Source organism: Fusarium verticillioides, chromosome 1 (genome assembly GCF_000149555.1).
Source record: "Fusarium verticillioides 7600 chromosome 1, whole genome shotgun sequence".
NCBI lineage: Eukaryota > Fungi > Ascomycota > Sordariomycetes > Hypocreales > Nectriaceae > Fusarium > Fusarium verticillioides.
Genome location: NC_031675.1, coordinates 191555 through 207915, shown reverse-complemented (window position 1 = coordinate 207915; position 16361 = coordinate 191555). Strand labels below are relative to the sequence as shown.

General features: G+C 48.8%; 6 protein-coding genes across 6 annotated transcripts; 4 read left to right on the top strand and 2 right to left on the bottom strand.

Annotated features, from left to right (window-relative positions):
* Positions 1-56: 56 nt before the first annotated feature.
* On the bottom strand, positions 57-1215 carry FVEG_09882 (methylisocitrate lyase; the record flags this gene model as incomplete). Its single annotated transcript, XM_018898961.1, has 3 exons — positions 57-340; positions 407-673; positions 720-1215. The coding sequence occupies 3 exons, from the start codon at positions 1213-1215 to the stop codon at positions 57-59; spliced, it is 1047 nt and encodes a 348-aa protein (XP_018756940.1).
* A 495-nt stretch (positions 1216-1710) lies between these two features.
* On the top strand, positions 1711-3411 carry FVEG_09883 (hypothetical protein; the record flags this gene model as incomplete). The annotated part of the gene is made up of 5 exons (XM_018898962.1): positions 1711-1836; positions 1887-2119; positions 2177-2445; positions 2505-3147; positions 3216-3411. The coding sequence occupies 5 exons, from the start codon at positions 1711-1713 to the stop codon at positions 3409-3411; spliced, it is 1467 nt and encodes a 488-aa protein (XP_018756941.1).
* A 482-nt stretch (positions 3412-3893) lies between these two features.
* FVEG_09884 (hypothetical protein) lies at positions 3894-6477 on the top strand (the record flags this gene model as incomplete). Its single annotated transcript, XM_018898963.1, has 3 exons — positions 3894-4756; positions 4817-5709; positions 5768-6477. 3 exons carry the CDS (start codon positions 3894-3896, stop codon positions 6475-6477), a joined length of 2466 nt encoding a protein of 821 aa, XP_018756942.1.
* A 472-nt stretch (positions 6478-6949) lies between these two features.
* On the top strand, positions 6950-7723 carry FVEG_09885 (hypothetical protein; the record flags this gene model as incomplete). The annotated part of the gene is made up of 1 exon (XM_018898964.1): positions 6950-7723. One exon carries the CDS (start codon positions 6950-6952, stop codon positions 7721-7723), a length of 774 nt encoding a protein of 257 aa, XP_018756943.1.
* A 1646-nt stretch (positions 7724-9369) lies between these two features.
* FVEG_09886 (hypothetical protein) lies at positions 9370-11262 on the bottom strand (the record flags this gene model as incomplete). The annotated part of the gene is made up of 1 exon (XM_018898965.1): positions 9370-11262. The coding sequence occupies one exon, from the start codon at positions 11260-11262 to the stop codon at positions 9370-9372; it is 1893 nt and encodes a 630-aa protein (XP_018756944.1).
* An 891-nt stretch (positions 11263-12153) lies between these two features.
* On the top strand, positions 12154-15890 carry FVEG_16687 (hypothetical protein; the record flags this gene model as incomplete). Its single annotated transcript, XM_018905928.1, has 6 exons — positions 12154-12915; positions 12965-13027; positions 13104-13511; positions 13570-13738; positions 13792-14584; positions 14657-15890. 6 exons carry the CDS (start codon positions 12154-12156, stop codon positions 15888-15890), a joined length of 3429 nt encoding a protein of 1142 aa, XP_018756945.1.
* Between the last annotated feature and the right edge of the window lie 471 nt (positions 15891-16361).

Below are 16361 nucleotides of genomic sequence, written 5' to 3'. Positions count from 1 at the left end.
ATTTACTTCGACATCCCCTCGCGTGACGTTCCGACCCACTGTACTAGATACGAAGACTAAGAACGGCCGTTTGTGGACTCAGTCATAAGTCCATCATCCTTGAACTTGTACCTCTCCTCCAAATCCCAGTACTTATTGAATCCAACGCCCTCACAAACTTCGTTGTATGAAAGAATCATAGGCGGCTTTCCAACGGTCATACTCTTCTTCAATTCTTCCAAGGTCTCACGGATACTCTTGAGCTTCGCAGCCACAAGCGTCCAGGGATATGCCACAGCACAGAATCCTAGTTCCGCAAGGTCCTTCGCAGATAGATTCTCCGTCTTTCCTCCTTCAATGACTAGCACGATGTGTTAACACGATTGATGCGATTTGAAGGAAATTGCAGCTGAGTTATATGACTTACTGTTTGCAAATGTGGGGATGCCAATCTCTTCTACACATCGTCGCATAGACTCACGATCGGGAAGGGCCTCGACAAAAACAGCATCGACACCGATTCTCTTGAACTCTTTGGCACGGCTCATGGCCTCTTCCCAGCCGTGGATCAAAGCGTCAGTCCTCGCTAGGATGAAAATATCTTTGCCTTGATCTCGAGCGTCGCAAGCAGCCTGGATACGGGCATATGCCTCACCACGAGAGACGACAGACTTGCCCTTGGTATGGCCGCATCCTAAGGCAATTAGCTCTAGATCATCCAATCATCATTACAGACTTACGCTTTGGCCAGGTTTGGTCCTCAATCATGATTCCAGCTGCACCAGCGTGGGCATAACTCTCCACAGTTCTTTTGACGTTCAGCGGGCTACCATACCCCGTATCTCCATCGGCCATAACAGGCACAGAGACCTGCCGCACCGTTTCCTGAATCTTATCGCACACCTCAGCCATAGCGATATAACCAGTGTCAGGCAAACCGTAAGCACTAGCTACAGCATAACCAGCGAGGAAGATCATGGGAAATCCAGCTTCCTCGCAGAGTCGTGATGAAAGACCATCATAGCTGCAGGCGTGGGCGAGGATCTTGGTAGGGTCATTATGGGCCTCGAGCATCATCGTGCGAAGAGCTGATGCATGGACGGATGGGATTTTGCCGCGGACATTCTTCAGAGTGCCAGTTACGTCTGCGGTCTGGCCGGGCTTGCCAAGCTTTTGCAAGGTTGGAGGGTTGAACTGGAAGGGGTAGGGGGTGCTGTTGACGATGGACTTGGACATTGTGAATTGAATTGGGGTGTTTGATGCAGATATGTGTTGTTGGGATGATGAGAGGTTTGATAAATGATGATGAACAGTCTGATCGGAGACGTTAGATGAACAACTTATATACATGAAGCCTAGGAATATGTAAGGGTTCGGAGCTGCTTGGCATTCGGATACGGTCGGAAAGTGACGGATACTCACCTATCCGGAGCAGAACATGCTCCGGATCTAACAAGCTCCCCCGGATAGTTCTTACAGAATCTGGGGTATGCGGGGACCCCGCATCTTGGATCTGGATCCGAGATCAGATGCCCCCTTTCTGCAAGCTACGAACCTTGAACCCCGGAGACTGACGGGATTTGTCGAGGATAGAGTCAAAGCGCCCCAAAATTGATAGTTCATCGCTCGACTACTAAAACCCACCGATATCCTGGCGAAAGATCCATCCAGATCTCCTAGCTCATCAAGCTTCATCTCTATTTCCAATTTGTCTTTCGGTACACACTCAAGATGAATCACCAAGAGTCTGAGCACAAGATGTCCCTGGGCACAGAGGAACTCGAACATGCACCAGAACACCAGGAACCGCAACGCGTTGACGTTCCCGAGGAGGCCAACAAGCGCATCAAGAATACAGTAAGTCACCAACACCCCCAGATGAAACAGCTTTACTGATGATTATCTAGTTTGACCGCCATCTTCTACCCATCGTCTGCTGCCTATACATCCTATCCTATCTCGATCGAGGAAATATCGGCAACGCCAAAACCGCCGGTGCAAAAAGTGACCTTGGTCTCAGTGACTCTGAATGGTCATGGGTCCTCAACGCGTTCTACATCTGCTACGTTTGCTTCGAGTGGACTAGTCTTTTCTGGAAGATCCTCCCTGCGAGTAAATACGTCGCCGCGCTTTGCGTTTGGTAAGCAAGCCTCTTTCTCAATGACTATGGTAGGCACTAACAGTGTGTTTCTTGTAGTTGGGGAACGGCGGCCATGTGCGCTGGTGCCGTGCATAATCTCGGTGGACTTATTGCCTGCCGGGCGCTGCTTGGCGTGTTCGAGGCTGCGTTTGGTGCAGGTGCACCGTATTTCCTGTCCTTGTTCTACCGTCGTGATGAACTGGGCTTTCGTGTTTCTCTTCTACTTGGAATGTCGCCGTTGGCCAATTGCTTCGCTTCTGCGTTGGCGTACGGAATCACACATATCAGTGGCTCGCTGGAGCCTTGGAGATATCTCTTCATCATCGGTACGTGTCAATCCCCGCTTAGACGTCGATGTCACGGCTTTCTAACTTGCCTGTTACAGAGGGTGCACCCACTGTAGCTTTCTCTCTCGTCGCTTGGTTCTTCTTGGCAGATTCCCCAGATAATGCCAAATACCTATCTGAGAAAGATGCCACTTACGCTGTTGAGCGGCTCCAGGTCCGCGATCGGACCAAAAAGACTGGAGTTCGCTGGAACCAGATATTTGCTGGTCTGACAGACTACCAGAACTACGTCCACACCGTCATTCATTTCTGTTGCAACTACTCCTTCGCCGGCCTTTCCAACTTCCTCCCGACAATTGTCCGCGATATGGGCTACTCATCCGTCACCGCACAGGGCCTTACTGCACCGCCATACTTTCTAGCTTTCCTTTGCTGCGTGCTAGCAGCTTTGGTGAGTGACAGGTATGGCAAGAGAGGTTATGTTGTCGGTGGCAGCGCTTTCGTTGGCTTTATTGGCTACCTCATGTTGGTCGTTGTTCAGGATGAGTCTAAGAAGACAACGCGTTATGCCGCCATTTTTCTGGCGTCATGTGGAGTTTTTCCTGCGCTTGCCATCAACATCACCTGGCTGCTGAACAATCAGGGAGGAGACTCGAAAAAGGGTGCTGGACTAGCTATCCTGGCTACCTTCGGTCAATGCTCCTCTTTTGTTAGTAGTGTTGTCTTTCCTAGTACTGACGGGTAAGTGTCTCTTTAACTCCAGTAAAATCTTATTTTAACGTTCGTACACTAACACAATGCTTGACCAGACCTCTTTACCTTCGTGGCACTGCCATTGGCTGCGGACTGACCGGACTCATCTCTGTCCTTGCACTAGGTCTCCGCTTCGCCTTGGAACGTGAGAACAAGAGAAGGGACCGTGAATATGGCCCCGTCGATTCAGATATGGCTGTCGATGTCACAGAGCTTGGTGATAAGAACAAGAACTTTCGCTACCTCACATAGCATAGTGCTTTGTTATGATTTGCTGAATGATGGAAGCTTCTTCTAATACGTTTGCCTGCCTGACTGCGTCTATCTCATAGTTGGTTAGTTATTCTATTCAATAGTACAAGATTCGATATTTGCGACATTATGATCATATTCTCAGCTTCTATTGTCCTTGGGTACATCGTGTAAGTACAATTTCCAGAGATGTCAACACGTAGTTAATCTTTATCATCTGTTCTTTCCACTCGGAAGACATTTCCCCCATTAGACTTCGCAAGTCGCACCAAAGCGAATGGGGACTTAGCCTGTCAATCCCCCGCACGACGCCAAGCTAGCCCACTGAGTTAGTCCCACTCGATGTTAGTTAGGCCGTCACCTGGTGATCAGCAACATCCGGCGGAGAGGTACTTATATCCGTCACCATCCGCCACTTTCCGACTGTCAGGATTCTCGGACAACCGACCACCAGACGACTCCCTTCAACCAGAAGAGCACCAATGGATGCTGACGCACAAACCCAGCCCACTTTACCTGTTAGTGATGAGCCCTCTCGAAGTCGACGCGTCCGTGATTTTCGCCGGGGCTACCACGCCTGCGAGCTGTGTCGGAAGAAGAAGATCCGCTGTATCGTCGACAAACCTGGGGCGTCATGCTTGAGATGTCAACGAGAAGTCAAAGAATGTGTATTCAGCGATGAGCGGTCTCACCGGAAGCGTAACAAGACTGCTACCAGAAGAGGATCATCGGAACAAGGTACGCGTCTATCTCTAGCCTCTGATCTTATGTCCATCTCTTCACCCTCTGCAACCCATTTTGCTAACGTGGTGGTGCTTCAACCAGCTCGGGGTTCAGAACATGGTGTTGCCATGGCGAGTACCTCGCTGGCTCAAGCCAATTTGAGTCAAGACACGTTCACGGAAGAGCCATCACAGATGCTCGACGACAGCAATGATTTGACATTCCCAGACATTTCTATGTCAGTCCGTAGTGGACTACCCGAACAACAGCAACATAACGCTTTGAACGAAGCCTCGCCGTCTATAAGCTCCACAGGCCCTGCAGGTAAAATCACTACGACACTTGTTTCGAACGGTAACGACGCATTACGGCTTTTGTACCAACCTGCGATTGAACATGCCAACAAGGATGGTTCCTCACCAAACCATCAAGTTCCTGTACCACGGCATACACTGGGACGCACCGGAGATACTTCGAGTCCCGGGACAAATGCCTCTGTCAGGCCACAAAGGCTTATTGATGTCTCTACTGCCAATCATAATCCCTTGACGGTGTGGCGGTCCTTCCGCTTTGTCAGAATGGGCTGGTTTACAGCTGAAGAGGCAGTCAGATATATCGACTTGTAAGTATCATCCATCTTTCAAGAACGTGGAAAATCCTATGATTAACTCCTGCATTGTAGGTTTCAGCAAAATCTAGCACCGCTATCCCCGGTCTCAAGAGGCTTTGACCTGAGCCACGAAAAACACTACCGGCTCATCACACAAGAACCTCTCCTATGCTGCGTAATTCTGATGATATCATCGCGCTACCACGTCTTGAGTGGTCACGGCGGTCTGGCCAGGAGCACTATTGTGCACCACCGACTATGGGAGCACTGCCAGCATCTCGTCATGAGAATCATCTTTGGTCAAGAGAAGCGATCCAAAGCAAAGACGAGAACTCGAGGATCCATCGAAGCTCTTCTGCTGATCATAGAGTGGCACCCGCAAGCGATACATCTACCGCCGGCTTCGGATGGCTGGGACTCGTCTACCTTACTCAGCGAGTTAGATCCTCGGGATGACCAGTTCGATAATCAGGCTGATGACACCAACGATAATGAAGCTCAGTGGCTTAGAGATGTGATCCTCCCAGCCAAGACGTCTGACCGTATGTCTTGGATGTTGTTGGGCTGTGTGCAATCTTTGGCTCTTGAACTTGGGCTTTGCGATGATGGCGAAAGAGGTGACACGGCTACACAACCACCGGGATACAAAGCCGAGCAGACACGATTACGGGATCTGTTGTATATATTTCTAGAGCAGCAGTCCAGTCGACTAGGATGCCCTTCTATGATGCCGACTTCTGTTTCACGCTTCATGTCAGAGCCCTCCGCAAGAGACGTGCAGGGCAAGTCAGCCACAGTGACAGCATGGCTCGACCTGACCAATCTTACCCGAACCATCATCGATGTTCTATGTCCCTCAGCTGCAGGAATTAGAGAGATTCTTAGCAGCTGTAGATACATAAACATCATAAAACACTTCCAGAAACAGCTAGTGGCTTGGAAGACAACTCATCTCAGTCACGAGAGTGAGCAAATCTCTTCTGCTTTCTCAACGTATCATGTACTAACGGCTTGTCACTTTAGATTCATCACCTCATGCACACGAAGACTTGACCATTGAGTTCAATTATCTCCGCGCTTTCATGAATTCCTTTGGCATCCAAGCCGCCGTCGATCGAGTGCTTGGTAGAAGGCCCCCAAACTCGATCGACACTGATGTTCTCCAGTCATCCATCACGGCAACAGACTACTCTTTCATCAGGGAAGTCATTAATTCGTCATGCCAAGCTCTAGAGTCAGTGAATAGGCTCTTCGAGGCTGGTACGCTCCGGTATTGCCCTGCCCGAGTATTCCTCCGCATCATCATGGTTTCTATCTTCCTTCTAAAAGCGCTGAGTCTTGGAATTCGAACAACAGATCTGGAGACCTCCCTTGGGGTATTGGAGCGAAGTATCCGAGCTTTGAGGAACAGTAGTCTCGACGAGATGCATCTAGCTTCTCGGTATGGAGAGTTGCTGGACATGCATCTGGAGAGGTATAGGCAAAGCATGGTCCCAACCACGGTTCCACAGGGGATCCGTGCAGAGGACCAAACCTCCCAATGGATATTCGACAATAGCGTGCCTCCAGTAGATGATTCATTGGGGGGTTTGTCGATGCCAGCTGTGGATGACTGGCTTGCACTGCCGTTTGATCCAAGTATGGCTCCATTCGGCTTCGCCACTGACGACCCCGAGATGGCTGAGCCAGAAGATAGGTCGTGGGATTTCTTATGGAGCTTACCGAACGTATAATCTTTAATTACATTACTACTTTAATGTAATTCCACTTAGGGCAACCCTTATTTGGCCATTAAGTTCTGGACTAGGTTGCTTGTTGGAGAGTTTATCAGGAACGGACATAACATGAAATGACTAAAACCGCCGAGCGATTACTATTCAGTAATTGTAAGTTTGCCTTAGCGTCAGTGGGCTTTCGATTACACAACATTGATCCTACTTATTTAGGTAAATGCACTAGAATCTTGATGATTTAAGCAGATATCATCGTGTTGACAAATGCATGCGTTTTTTCGATGGTGCGAGAAGTCCCGACAGGTAGGAGGCTATCGCATCTCCCAAAGACAACATACTGGTCTTATGCTACAGCTGGACGGGTATATATAACGACTGTTGCACTTGAGAAGCAAATAAAAATAGCAGAAACAAACAATTTATTTCTATAACCATAACTCACTGCCTCAACGATCGTCCAATCAAACCCGCCATGTCTTCTCCATCTACAGTCCTCATCACTGGTGGAAACCGTGGAATCGGCCGAGGCCTCGTCAAGACATTCCTTGCCCGACCATCGCTCACCGTCATTGTTGGCGTCCGCGATCCCTCCCACCCAACATCCAAAGGTCTCCAGGATCTCCCAGTAGGCAATGGTTCAAAGCTCATCACCGTCAAGCTTGACTCCAGCGTCCCTTCCGACGCTACCACGGCCGTTGCTACGCTCAAGGCCGAACACGACATTGACGCCCTTGACATTGTCATCGCCAATGCCGGAATCGCCACCGATGGCGGTCTAGTTCGTGACACCACTGTGGACAACATCAAGAAGCACTTTGAGGTCAACACCATTGGCCCTATTATTCTCTTTCAAGCCGTCGCAGATCTACTTCAGGCCAGCAAGACTGGAAGTCCCCTCTTCGTTGCTATTTCAACCCTCCTCGGCTCAATGGGCTCTATGGAAAGCTTGGTGGCACTGCCTTCTATATACAGCCCTTATGGTGGCAGTAAGGCTGCTCTGAACTGGTTCATCCGGCGCCTTCACTTCGAAGAGTCTTGGCTCACTAGCTTCGTCATCCACCCTGGCCTGGTGGAGACCGAAATGGCTGCCGCTGCTTTCGGCAATGGTTCCACGAAAGAGCTATCCATGTATGGAGCCATCAGTATCGAGACCAGTGTTACGGGGTTGGTCGACGTTATTGATAAAGCAAGTAAGGAACTCAGTGGAACCTTTCAGAACTACGACGGTACGGCAATCGCTTGGTAGGCCATACTTTGAACCTATCCACTAGGGCCGATGCTGTAGCAATGCAAGGAAACGTCAGTGGTCCAGAGTTAGCCTCCTCTCACATGTCAATTACTAAATTAGCTTTTCCAAATGGACTTCTCTTTAATATTTCCCATCTCGTAATTACTATACCCGCCCCTATAACAAGCAAGTTGACATCCTAATAAGGCACCCAGCCATGGCATCAGCACCTCCTGGGTGGTGCAGAATCCAATTGGTAGCTCAAAAGCAGTCAGGATAATGGCTTTCAGGGATGTCTATAGGTTGTAACCACTGATTGATCAGCTGCAGGTTGGTATTATTAAACGGCCCAAAGGCTTGTAGGCCGCCATATGCCTCTGTGCTGGGCACACTGATCCCAGGCAAGTGAAGGTTCTTTGGTTGGTCATAGCCGTCTTCACTTGTGGCGTTGCTTCTTCTTATGTTTACTGATCAGTGGCGCCTATGTCCCACCACGAAAGATCGCCATTACATAACACCCCCGTCTTTCAAGAAACCCTCCGATAGAGCTGCTCTGAGAGCCCCACATGACTTACAGTGAAAGCACGGTGGTGCAGCCTCTCGGTTCAGGTCTCGCGCGTTTCCAGAGAACCTTGAAGTTGCTGCTTTTGCTTTTCACATCTGAGTTCTTGCTCAAATACTGCTCGCCGAGGGCAAGGGAGTGGCACCGTGCGGTGGCAAGTTGGTCTACATGCTGGCTTGGGTTTCAGTTGTGCTGTGAAATGGTTATGGGACTTCAGAATGAGCTATATCAACAAGGGACTTGTCTCTAAACTAATTAATAATCGACTTCTTGGTTCTCCGGGCTGAAAGCCAGCAGCCCTCTTCTCTCTCAAGGCACAGAAGGCAGATATGCATGCTGCAAGCGACCATATTGATGCTCAATTCGGATTGGCTTACTCACTGTCTCCGATTATGCTCTCATGATTACTGATCAAACAACAAGATGCAGGCCCTCGTTTTCTTTATTTCATCCCTCTCCACATCAACCATTACATTTCTAAAATACACGATTTTTGCGTTCTGCATATACCGGGCTCTCTAGTATTCTTACAAAGCAACATTCAACCTAGGACACAACATGTATCCTATAGCAAGCACAGCAGCCGATAAGGAGCTGCTACTTGAAAAGACCGGAAGCCAACCGCTCACCGAGGGCTCCCGAAAGTCTCTAGCAAATTCGGTCCTGGGGTTCTTAATGAGCTGGCCACCGCTTGTTCCGTATTAGACTGGTAAGATGCACCTGACTGCATACACCGGATTCTGACTGATCAGCTTCTCTTATAGCAACATAGCCTTCTTGATTGTTATTCTAGAAGTATTCATGGTTCTTCTTAATGTTTGCCAGGCAATGGTGTGGGTAGCTTCGTGTCCCGCGATGCTATGATAAGTTTGAAGTATTTAGAGTGGCTTCAGGCCCCATATGTAAAAGTGAATAATACAGATGAACCTATCGTGGTGGTTTCCTCCTTGCCCTCTAGTGCCAGAAGGGGACCTTCTTGCTGAGAAGCCATTTATTCCTTGAACTCTCTTCAGTGGTGAACGGCACCTAATACGAAAAGATACTTCCTTAAATCGTGGTCTTGAATTAGTTTCACTCTAGCTATTCGATGTATTAAAACGTGCTACCTTAAGGTGATAGATTCTATTTGTGCTCTTTCCTTCTGGCATAACTCGATAACCTGTCCATCCATAAGTCCTTCAACATATGATTCTCCCACAAATGAGAAATGTTCACCCGTACGTCTCAGAATATATAAAACCTCGCCACCAAGTAGCACTGTGACGTCGTCACCGGGACGTGAATCTGACGGACCAAGTCCCATTCGCCCGTCTTGAGTGATTATGAAACTTCTATTGAAGCCAAAGTTGCGAGCGAGTGCAGCATATTCTGCTGGATTCCCGCCTGATAAAGTACTGTTTAATGCGTCTACTAGCTGTGCAATCACGTTGCTGAAAGGTTGAGGATCAGAGATCTCTTGTATGAGATCCAAAAGATACCTAGATCCATCTGCGACTGTCTGGTCCCATAGTCGTCCATTTAGGCGGTGCTGGTCTGCAGTGGTAGTTCTTATAAAGTTGTTCAACCACTCTGTGACGTTTTGTGGCGTTAAAAGCAACATTGCAGCCTCCAGGATGCGCACCATAGTAGATGCAAAGCCCTCCGCAAATTCTTCCTTGGAAACACATGTTGCATTATAGCAGACGGCCCGTTCAATAGTGTCAACTCTTGCACCGTCAAGCTGAAGTGTTGAGTCGTCTGATGACTTGTGCAGCTTCGCCCTTTTCCCCGAGGAGGCATTGTAATTCGCTGGAAAGCCCAACCTGGCAGGCTGAGACTTGTCTGAAGAGTGTATCCAAGAGAGGCTGACACGAATCCTCTTATTGTGTTGGTTGAAATCACTCCAATCAGGACACCACGTTGGCAAGGCTGGCAGTTCGTGTCGTCGAGCTTTTCTGGTAAGACTCCCTGTTGTCCCACGTGTTCGTGTAAAGAAAGAAAGTGATCCGTTCCGCTCGAGAAGGCACCGACTGACCCTACAGTATGCCTGCTCGGCAGTGATAGTGTAGTCGGGCTTGAGTCCTTCTGGTGTCTGGAGCAGGTCTTCACACTCTGACGCCAGGCCGAATAAACTATAGACCTTATCTCTCTGATCTGTAGCGTGGAATTTGATTTGTGTGATAGACATTAGTGCATCCAGAGGCCATCTGACTGTAGATTGTCGCAAAAGGCGAATCGCATCTATATTGAGGATTTGCTGGGGGATTTGAGGATGCCTTGCGTAGCCCTTTCGACGTAGCCATGAGGCACACCAAGCGAGACTTTCCCACGATCTCAGATGCTCGCCGTGGATGATGATTGGGTCTAAGGCAGAGAGGGTCACCTCTTGGACTACCCAGATTCTTGAGAACCACCTGAGTTCCAGTAGCATCCGGAAGCTACTCCATACCGGTTGGTTCCAGCTAGGTAGTCCACACTTGATGTGGTATTCGTCTGAGTAGATATGACCTGCGACGTCATCGATTGACTGGCTAGTGGGATGATGAGCTCGAAATATGCTGTAGATATTTCCGACCAAACCCCACACCTCAAACGATGATGTAAAAGCTGGCCCGAGCCAGATCAGGGTCTTGACAGCCTTGGAGTAAATACTACACATAAGCTGGACTTGCTCAGACCGCTCCTTAGGATCATCCAAATTGATGCAGATGTTGTCAATCCATATATAGTCAAGAGGAGGTTCACAGCTCTCAGGGTCTGCTGCAATCATGCGAAGCCTGTGAATCCCGACGGCAAGGTCATTGCACAGGGTGAGCTTGTTACGTCCTAAAACAATATCGGAGCCAGTAGTCTCCTGGCCCCAGGAGTGGCTGAGAGCGTAGTAGGGCGGTGCCTCGTCCAATCTCACTTGCTCAAGCGTCCCAACGCTGATGTCTGTTGGTTGGGGATTGAGCCGAAAGAGCCTAATACTTGTAGGCGCTAATTGCTTATACAGGCCCTTTCGTTGGGGATTCATGTTGGCAGGAATAGCGCGAAAAAGCGGATGCTGCCTCGTTTACAATAAGGTGCTGATATCGTAGCTAAACTATTTCAGCGAAAAGGAATCGCGGGGTTACTTGTGGGTTCTGCGAGAGGGACTGCAGAGCCTCCCTTTGTCAGCTTGGGACTTCTAGCCCACTTGACCTACTTAACCGCCGTGGATGCATGCTGATGAGTGACACAAACATGTCTCATTGGTGGCCAGCTCCGACCTTCCTGTTTTGGCACCAGTTGCTGCTTATTGCAACAGCCAGGCAGCCTGATATTAGAACTCGAGGGCCTTGGTTGGCCTCAAAACGCCTCCTGCTTGCACCCTCTTGAGACTGCTACGCATTGGCTCTATTGGCTTTCTTTTCAGCTCCGACGCCACGCATAAAGCGCCAAGACATTTCTCTTATCGTTTGACCCTACAGCCTGATTTACTGTATTTGTGGATTTTTATTTTGCGCCTCCTCTTTCACCTATTTATACCATAACCAATCATTCCACAGCCTGGTTTGCTAAATTTAGAAATGCAAGTAATGTGACCTGCGATTGTGCAACACACAAGCCTGCCCATCGTGTGTGAGAGCTCCAGGCAGCAAGGGTACTATCAGGTACCTCAATCGCTTAGCCTAACCTCCGCGCAATATCTTGGTTCTAGGTATAGCCATGTACTCTTCTCAAAGACTTGAGAATGGATGTACGAAGGCCAAGTTGCTTTGGAGTGGAGGGGACAAATGCTCAGTGCAATATACAGTTTGTATTGTGTCTGCATGCTGTCCCCTCCTCATATACCAGACATCATTATAAGCGGAGGTTTCCCCTGGTGCTCTTATCACTTTTTGGTTCGCTTTATCCTGCAAATATCTTACTCCCAATACACACAATGGGGGGTTTCAAAGACTTTATCAACAAGCTCGCTCCAAAGGACGCTGCCTATAGTCATGAACAGCCGTTGCATTCGCAGCGAGCACAACAGCCAACTACCAATGTCTTGCCTTCACACGTTCGATCGCCTTCAGAGAGACCTGGCGCTGTCGCTAGCAGCCAGTCTCAAACACAACAGTCGGGTAGCAACACCTCTGAGAAAGCCACTATGGCGTCAATAAACCCTACCATGGGAGGTAACAGTAGGCTGCAGTATTCTGACATACAGGTGCCTGCAAAAAGTCCTATTATGGGGCGTAATGAGTTTGGCCCATCTCTGGAAGACCGCCAGGAGGAAGCGATACTCAAGTGGATCAACTCCAGGAAGCCCGTCACTGGAGAACCAGAACGAGTCCTTGGCTTGGTACAACAGTTCCCAGACCCTGATGATAAGGTGGCAACCGCTGATGCCGAAGTCGAGTATGTTTCATTCCTAAAGCTTGCTAGGACGGTCACTGATAGTCAGGAAAGCATCATTGCCCTGCATGGACTTATTGCTCGTTCTCCCGACACGTGGGTTGCCTTTAAGGACGGAAAGGATCCTGATTCGGGCAGGAGAGTCTGGCTTAAAGATGTCGAGTTGCTACCAAGCGTCATACCGAATGCTCGAATCCTATGCTACGACTGGCTGTCCAACTACCGCCACGATGCTTCCCAAAAGCGATTCGACGACCATGCTGCTACCCTGCTTAAAGTTCTGAATGATGACCGGGACATGAATGTACGTTGTCTCTTTTACTTGGTATTCTAAAAATGCTAAATATGAACAGGAAAGGCAAAACCGACCTATCATCTTTGTTGCTTCCTGCTTCGGTGGGTTGCTTCTTGCTAATGTAAGAATCTGTCGCATTCTCGCGGCCTCGAAGCTTGCAAGCGTGTGGACATGACTAATAATATACTAACATGCAGGCCCTCCTCAGAGCTGAAGATTCCTACCGACAGGATTCGGCGCGCAATCGGCGTCTTCTCAACCTCACCGTTGGTGCAGTATTCCTTGGAACTCCCTTTAAAGGAAGCTGGGAGACAGGCTACGCCAGCCACAGTCTATGGTACAAGATTGCCTTGCTAGAAGGAGATAATTGCTCGCCTGAGCTCATTCAGTATCTGAGGTCCGACAGACGAAGTGACAACAAAGGCCAGCCAAGTCCACTCACTAGCATGATCGAGAGGTTTGCCGAACTTACAAATGATGGAAAGTACAAGTTCCCTATAATGTGCTTTTTTGAGGAACTTCCTGCGAGTTTTGGAGCAATAGTTCGGGATATCCCGGATGACGTCCTCGAACTATTTGGAATAGATAAAAATGGGAAGGGTGTAGTAAGTCCAAAACCTTTACCTCTCACTTCTGGAATAACTAGTTGATAAAGGATTCAAGACCGTCCCCGAGGATTATGCAACCCTCGATGGCGTTCCAAAGCTAGGCCTTCCAGTCAGGCACAATTTGCTGCATAGGCACTACCATCCAGATGACATGGGCTTTATACAGATATCAAGATGTCTGAAAGGGTATGTGGAAAATGCCTTCTCTACGTTGCGTCTGAAGGGTAAGCGATATTCTATACTTGCGCCATGACCTTTAGATCTAAGGCGATTCCAGATCACTTTCAGTATGACCTTAGCATTGGCCATGCCCAGAGAATGGCAGACTCGCTCCAGATTGATGATTCAATGTCTATCAAGAAGCAAAATGACACTCTGGCCATGAGAGAGCCCGAAACGGGCGATTGGTTACTGGTCTCGGATGAATTCCGAACCTTTAAGAGAAAGTCATCTCAGACCCTATTTTGCCCAGGTATTTCTGGCGCAGGCAAGACGGTCCTTACATCGGCAGTTATTGAGCACCTAGCCACAACAGTTTGCAACAGAAGTGGAAATCCTATGCTAGCATATGTGTATTGCAGCTTTGACTTGCAAGCGAATCAAACTGCAGAACTTCTTCTCCGCGCTTTGCTGAAGCAAATGATACAATCTTGCTCAGAGGTCCCCGAAGGCGTCAGAACTCTTTTTGGGGGTAGGCTGCAGACCGCAAAGAGGCCGCCTAACCTGTCAGAGACACTTTGGGCCATGCAGGAGATAGCTGCGCGATCAAAGCTGTTTATTGTGGTTGACGCCCTGGATGAGCTGCGTCCTAGCGAGGCGTGGAGGTTCATGGAGAAGGTTTTTGAACTCCAGACACGTTCCGACGTGAGAATCTTCGCGACTTCACAATTCGTGCCCGAAATCGAGAGGATGTTTGGGCAAGCTCCTAAGCTGCGCATCCGTGCTCATGAACGAGATATTGCTCGCTACGTTGAGGGAAATCTAGGCCAGGTCTCTAGGTTCCTCCACGATCAGAGCCCGCAACTTAAGGCCAGTATTGTTGATGCTATTACTATTGCCTCTGATGGGATGTGAGTCTACGAAGCTTCTACTTCTAAGTTCCAATTTTACCGGCAATAGGTCGGCTAACATGTTCATAATAGGTTTCTTCTAGCACGACTTTACCTCTACTCACTTGAGGATAAGAGAAGAGTGGACGACGTTAAAGCCGCTCTGAGAGAATTTGATATCAAGGCGAGGAAGGGAGGCAGCATTGGTCCTTCGGACGCCTTGAATGACGCATACTCAAAGTCCTTAGAGAGGATAAACCGCCAGAAGCCAGGTCTGCGCAGTCTCGCCAAAAGGGTACTGACTTGGTTGACATTCGCTCAAGAGCCCCTCGACATAGCTGAGCTAAAACACGCCATCGTCTTTGAAGAAGACCCACGCACTACGGGTATCGATTTCGAAAGAATGTACCCCATATCTGAGTTAGTCGGTGTTTGTGCTGGCCTAGTCTCCGTGGAGGCGGAAAGCGGTCATGTTGTCCTGCTCCACTGGACAGCCAAGAGATATTTTGAGACGTACCTCGATGAGGTCGACAAGCAGGGAACCGATAGTCCAGCCGCCAATACGAGCAAAGCTGAGCAGATCAAACTCAACACCCATAGAAGGCTGGCCATGGTTTGCCTCAGCTGCGTAAACTCGGACGTGTTCCAGTCCGGGCCCCTACCACGTATACAGGAGCTAGCACAAAGGCTTTTTGTGTATCCACTATATGGCTACGCTAGCAAGAACTGGGGACGTCACGTCCGCATCATCTTGCATGTCCTAGATTCCGAGACCAGGAGTCTGATCACGAGTTTCCTCAAAGACCAAGCAAAGACAGCCGCCTCGAGCCAAGCTCAGCTTTACTCTATCTCAAGCCAATCCGTTCTCTCGATAGCATGGCTTCCAGAGCCCAAGGAGTCTTTGTCATGGGGTCCTGAGTTTGGACTTGGGCTTCCAAAGCAACGCTTCAATCTGCTAAATCGCGCCCCGTCAGGACTAGCCATACACGTTGCCTCGTCCTTCGGGCTTACTCCCTTTGTTAAATTGCTACTCGATAGCAAGCACCCGCCAGATTATGTGGATGGGGCCGGTATGACGCCTCTCTCCTATGCTGCTTCCATTGGCGAAGGTGAACTCATTACGCTACTCTTAAAAGGAAAGTATCGCGTCAATCCTACTCACAAGAGTCCAAACGGTTTTACCCCACTTTGCTGGGCGGCCAGTAAAGGGCATAAGCATGCCGTTGGGATCCTACTTCAGGTTGATACTTTGAAAGAAAGTAGGACAAAAGCATTGGAACTTGCAAGAGATAGAGGTTATAAACATATAGTACATCTACTAAAGTAAAGACTTAGTATATAAAGTCTGGCAAGAAATTACTTTACTAAGGTAGTTAAGTAAGCTAGAAATAAGGATAGTATTCTTTAAGTTCTTTATAATAATTCAAGCTCTATATTAAGGTCTGGTGTTTTCATGCTCCCTGAGGACTCTATTAACACAGGGTATTCCTTACCAATCTTGTATATCGCCCCTGATACGACAATGTTTCATGTTGCGGGGTAAGATATCTTGAGGCTCTTTGCAGGGGTGCAATTGGATTTGGCCCCCAAGTTGGGGGCCGTAGGCAGAAAACAGGATAACCTTGCGAGATTCTGCCTGGCATGGTTCTCTCCTTTCATCTTTTATTTCTTTTTAACTTTGACGGATCAACCATCGCGACATGGGATCTAGTTCGGAGTTTCCGTAGACTAAACCAAGATTTGTCTTGTTCCCGGGTCCGCACTTGTAATCGACAAAATCAACTATTTACGGCGACGA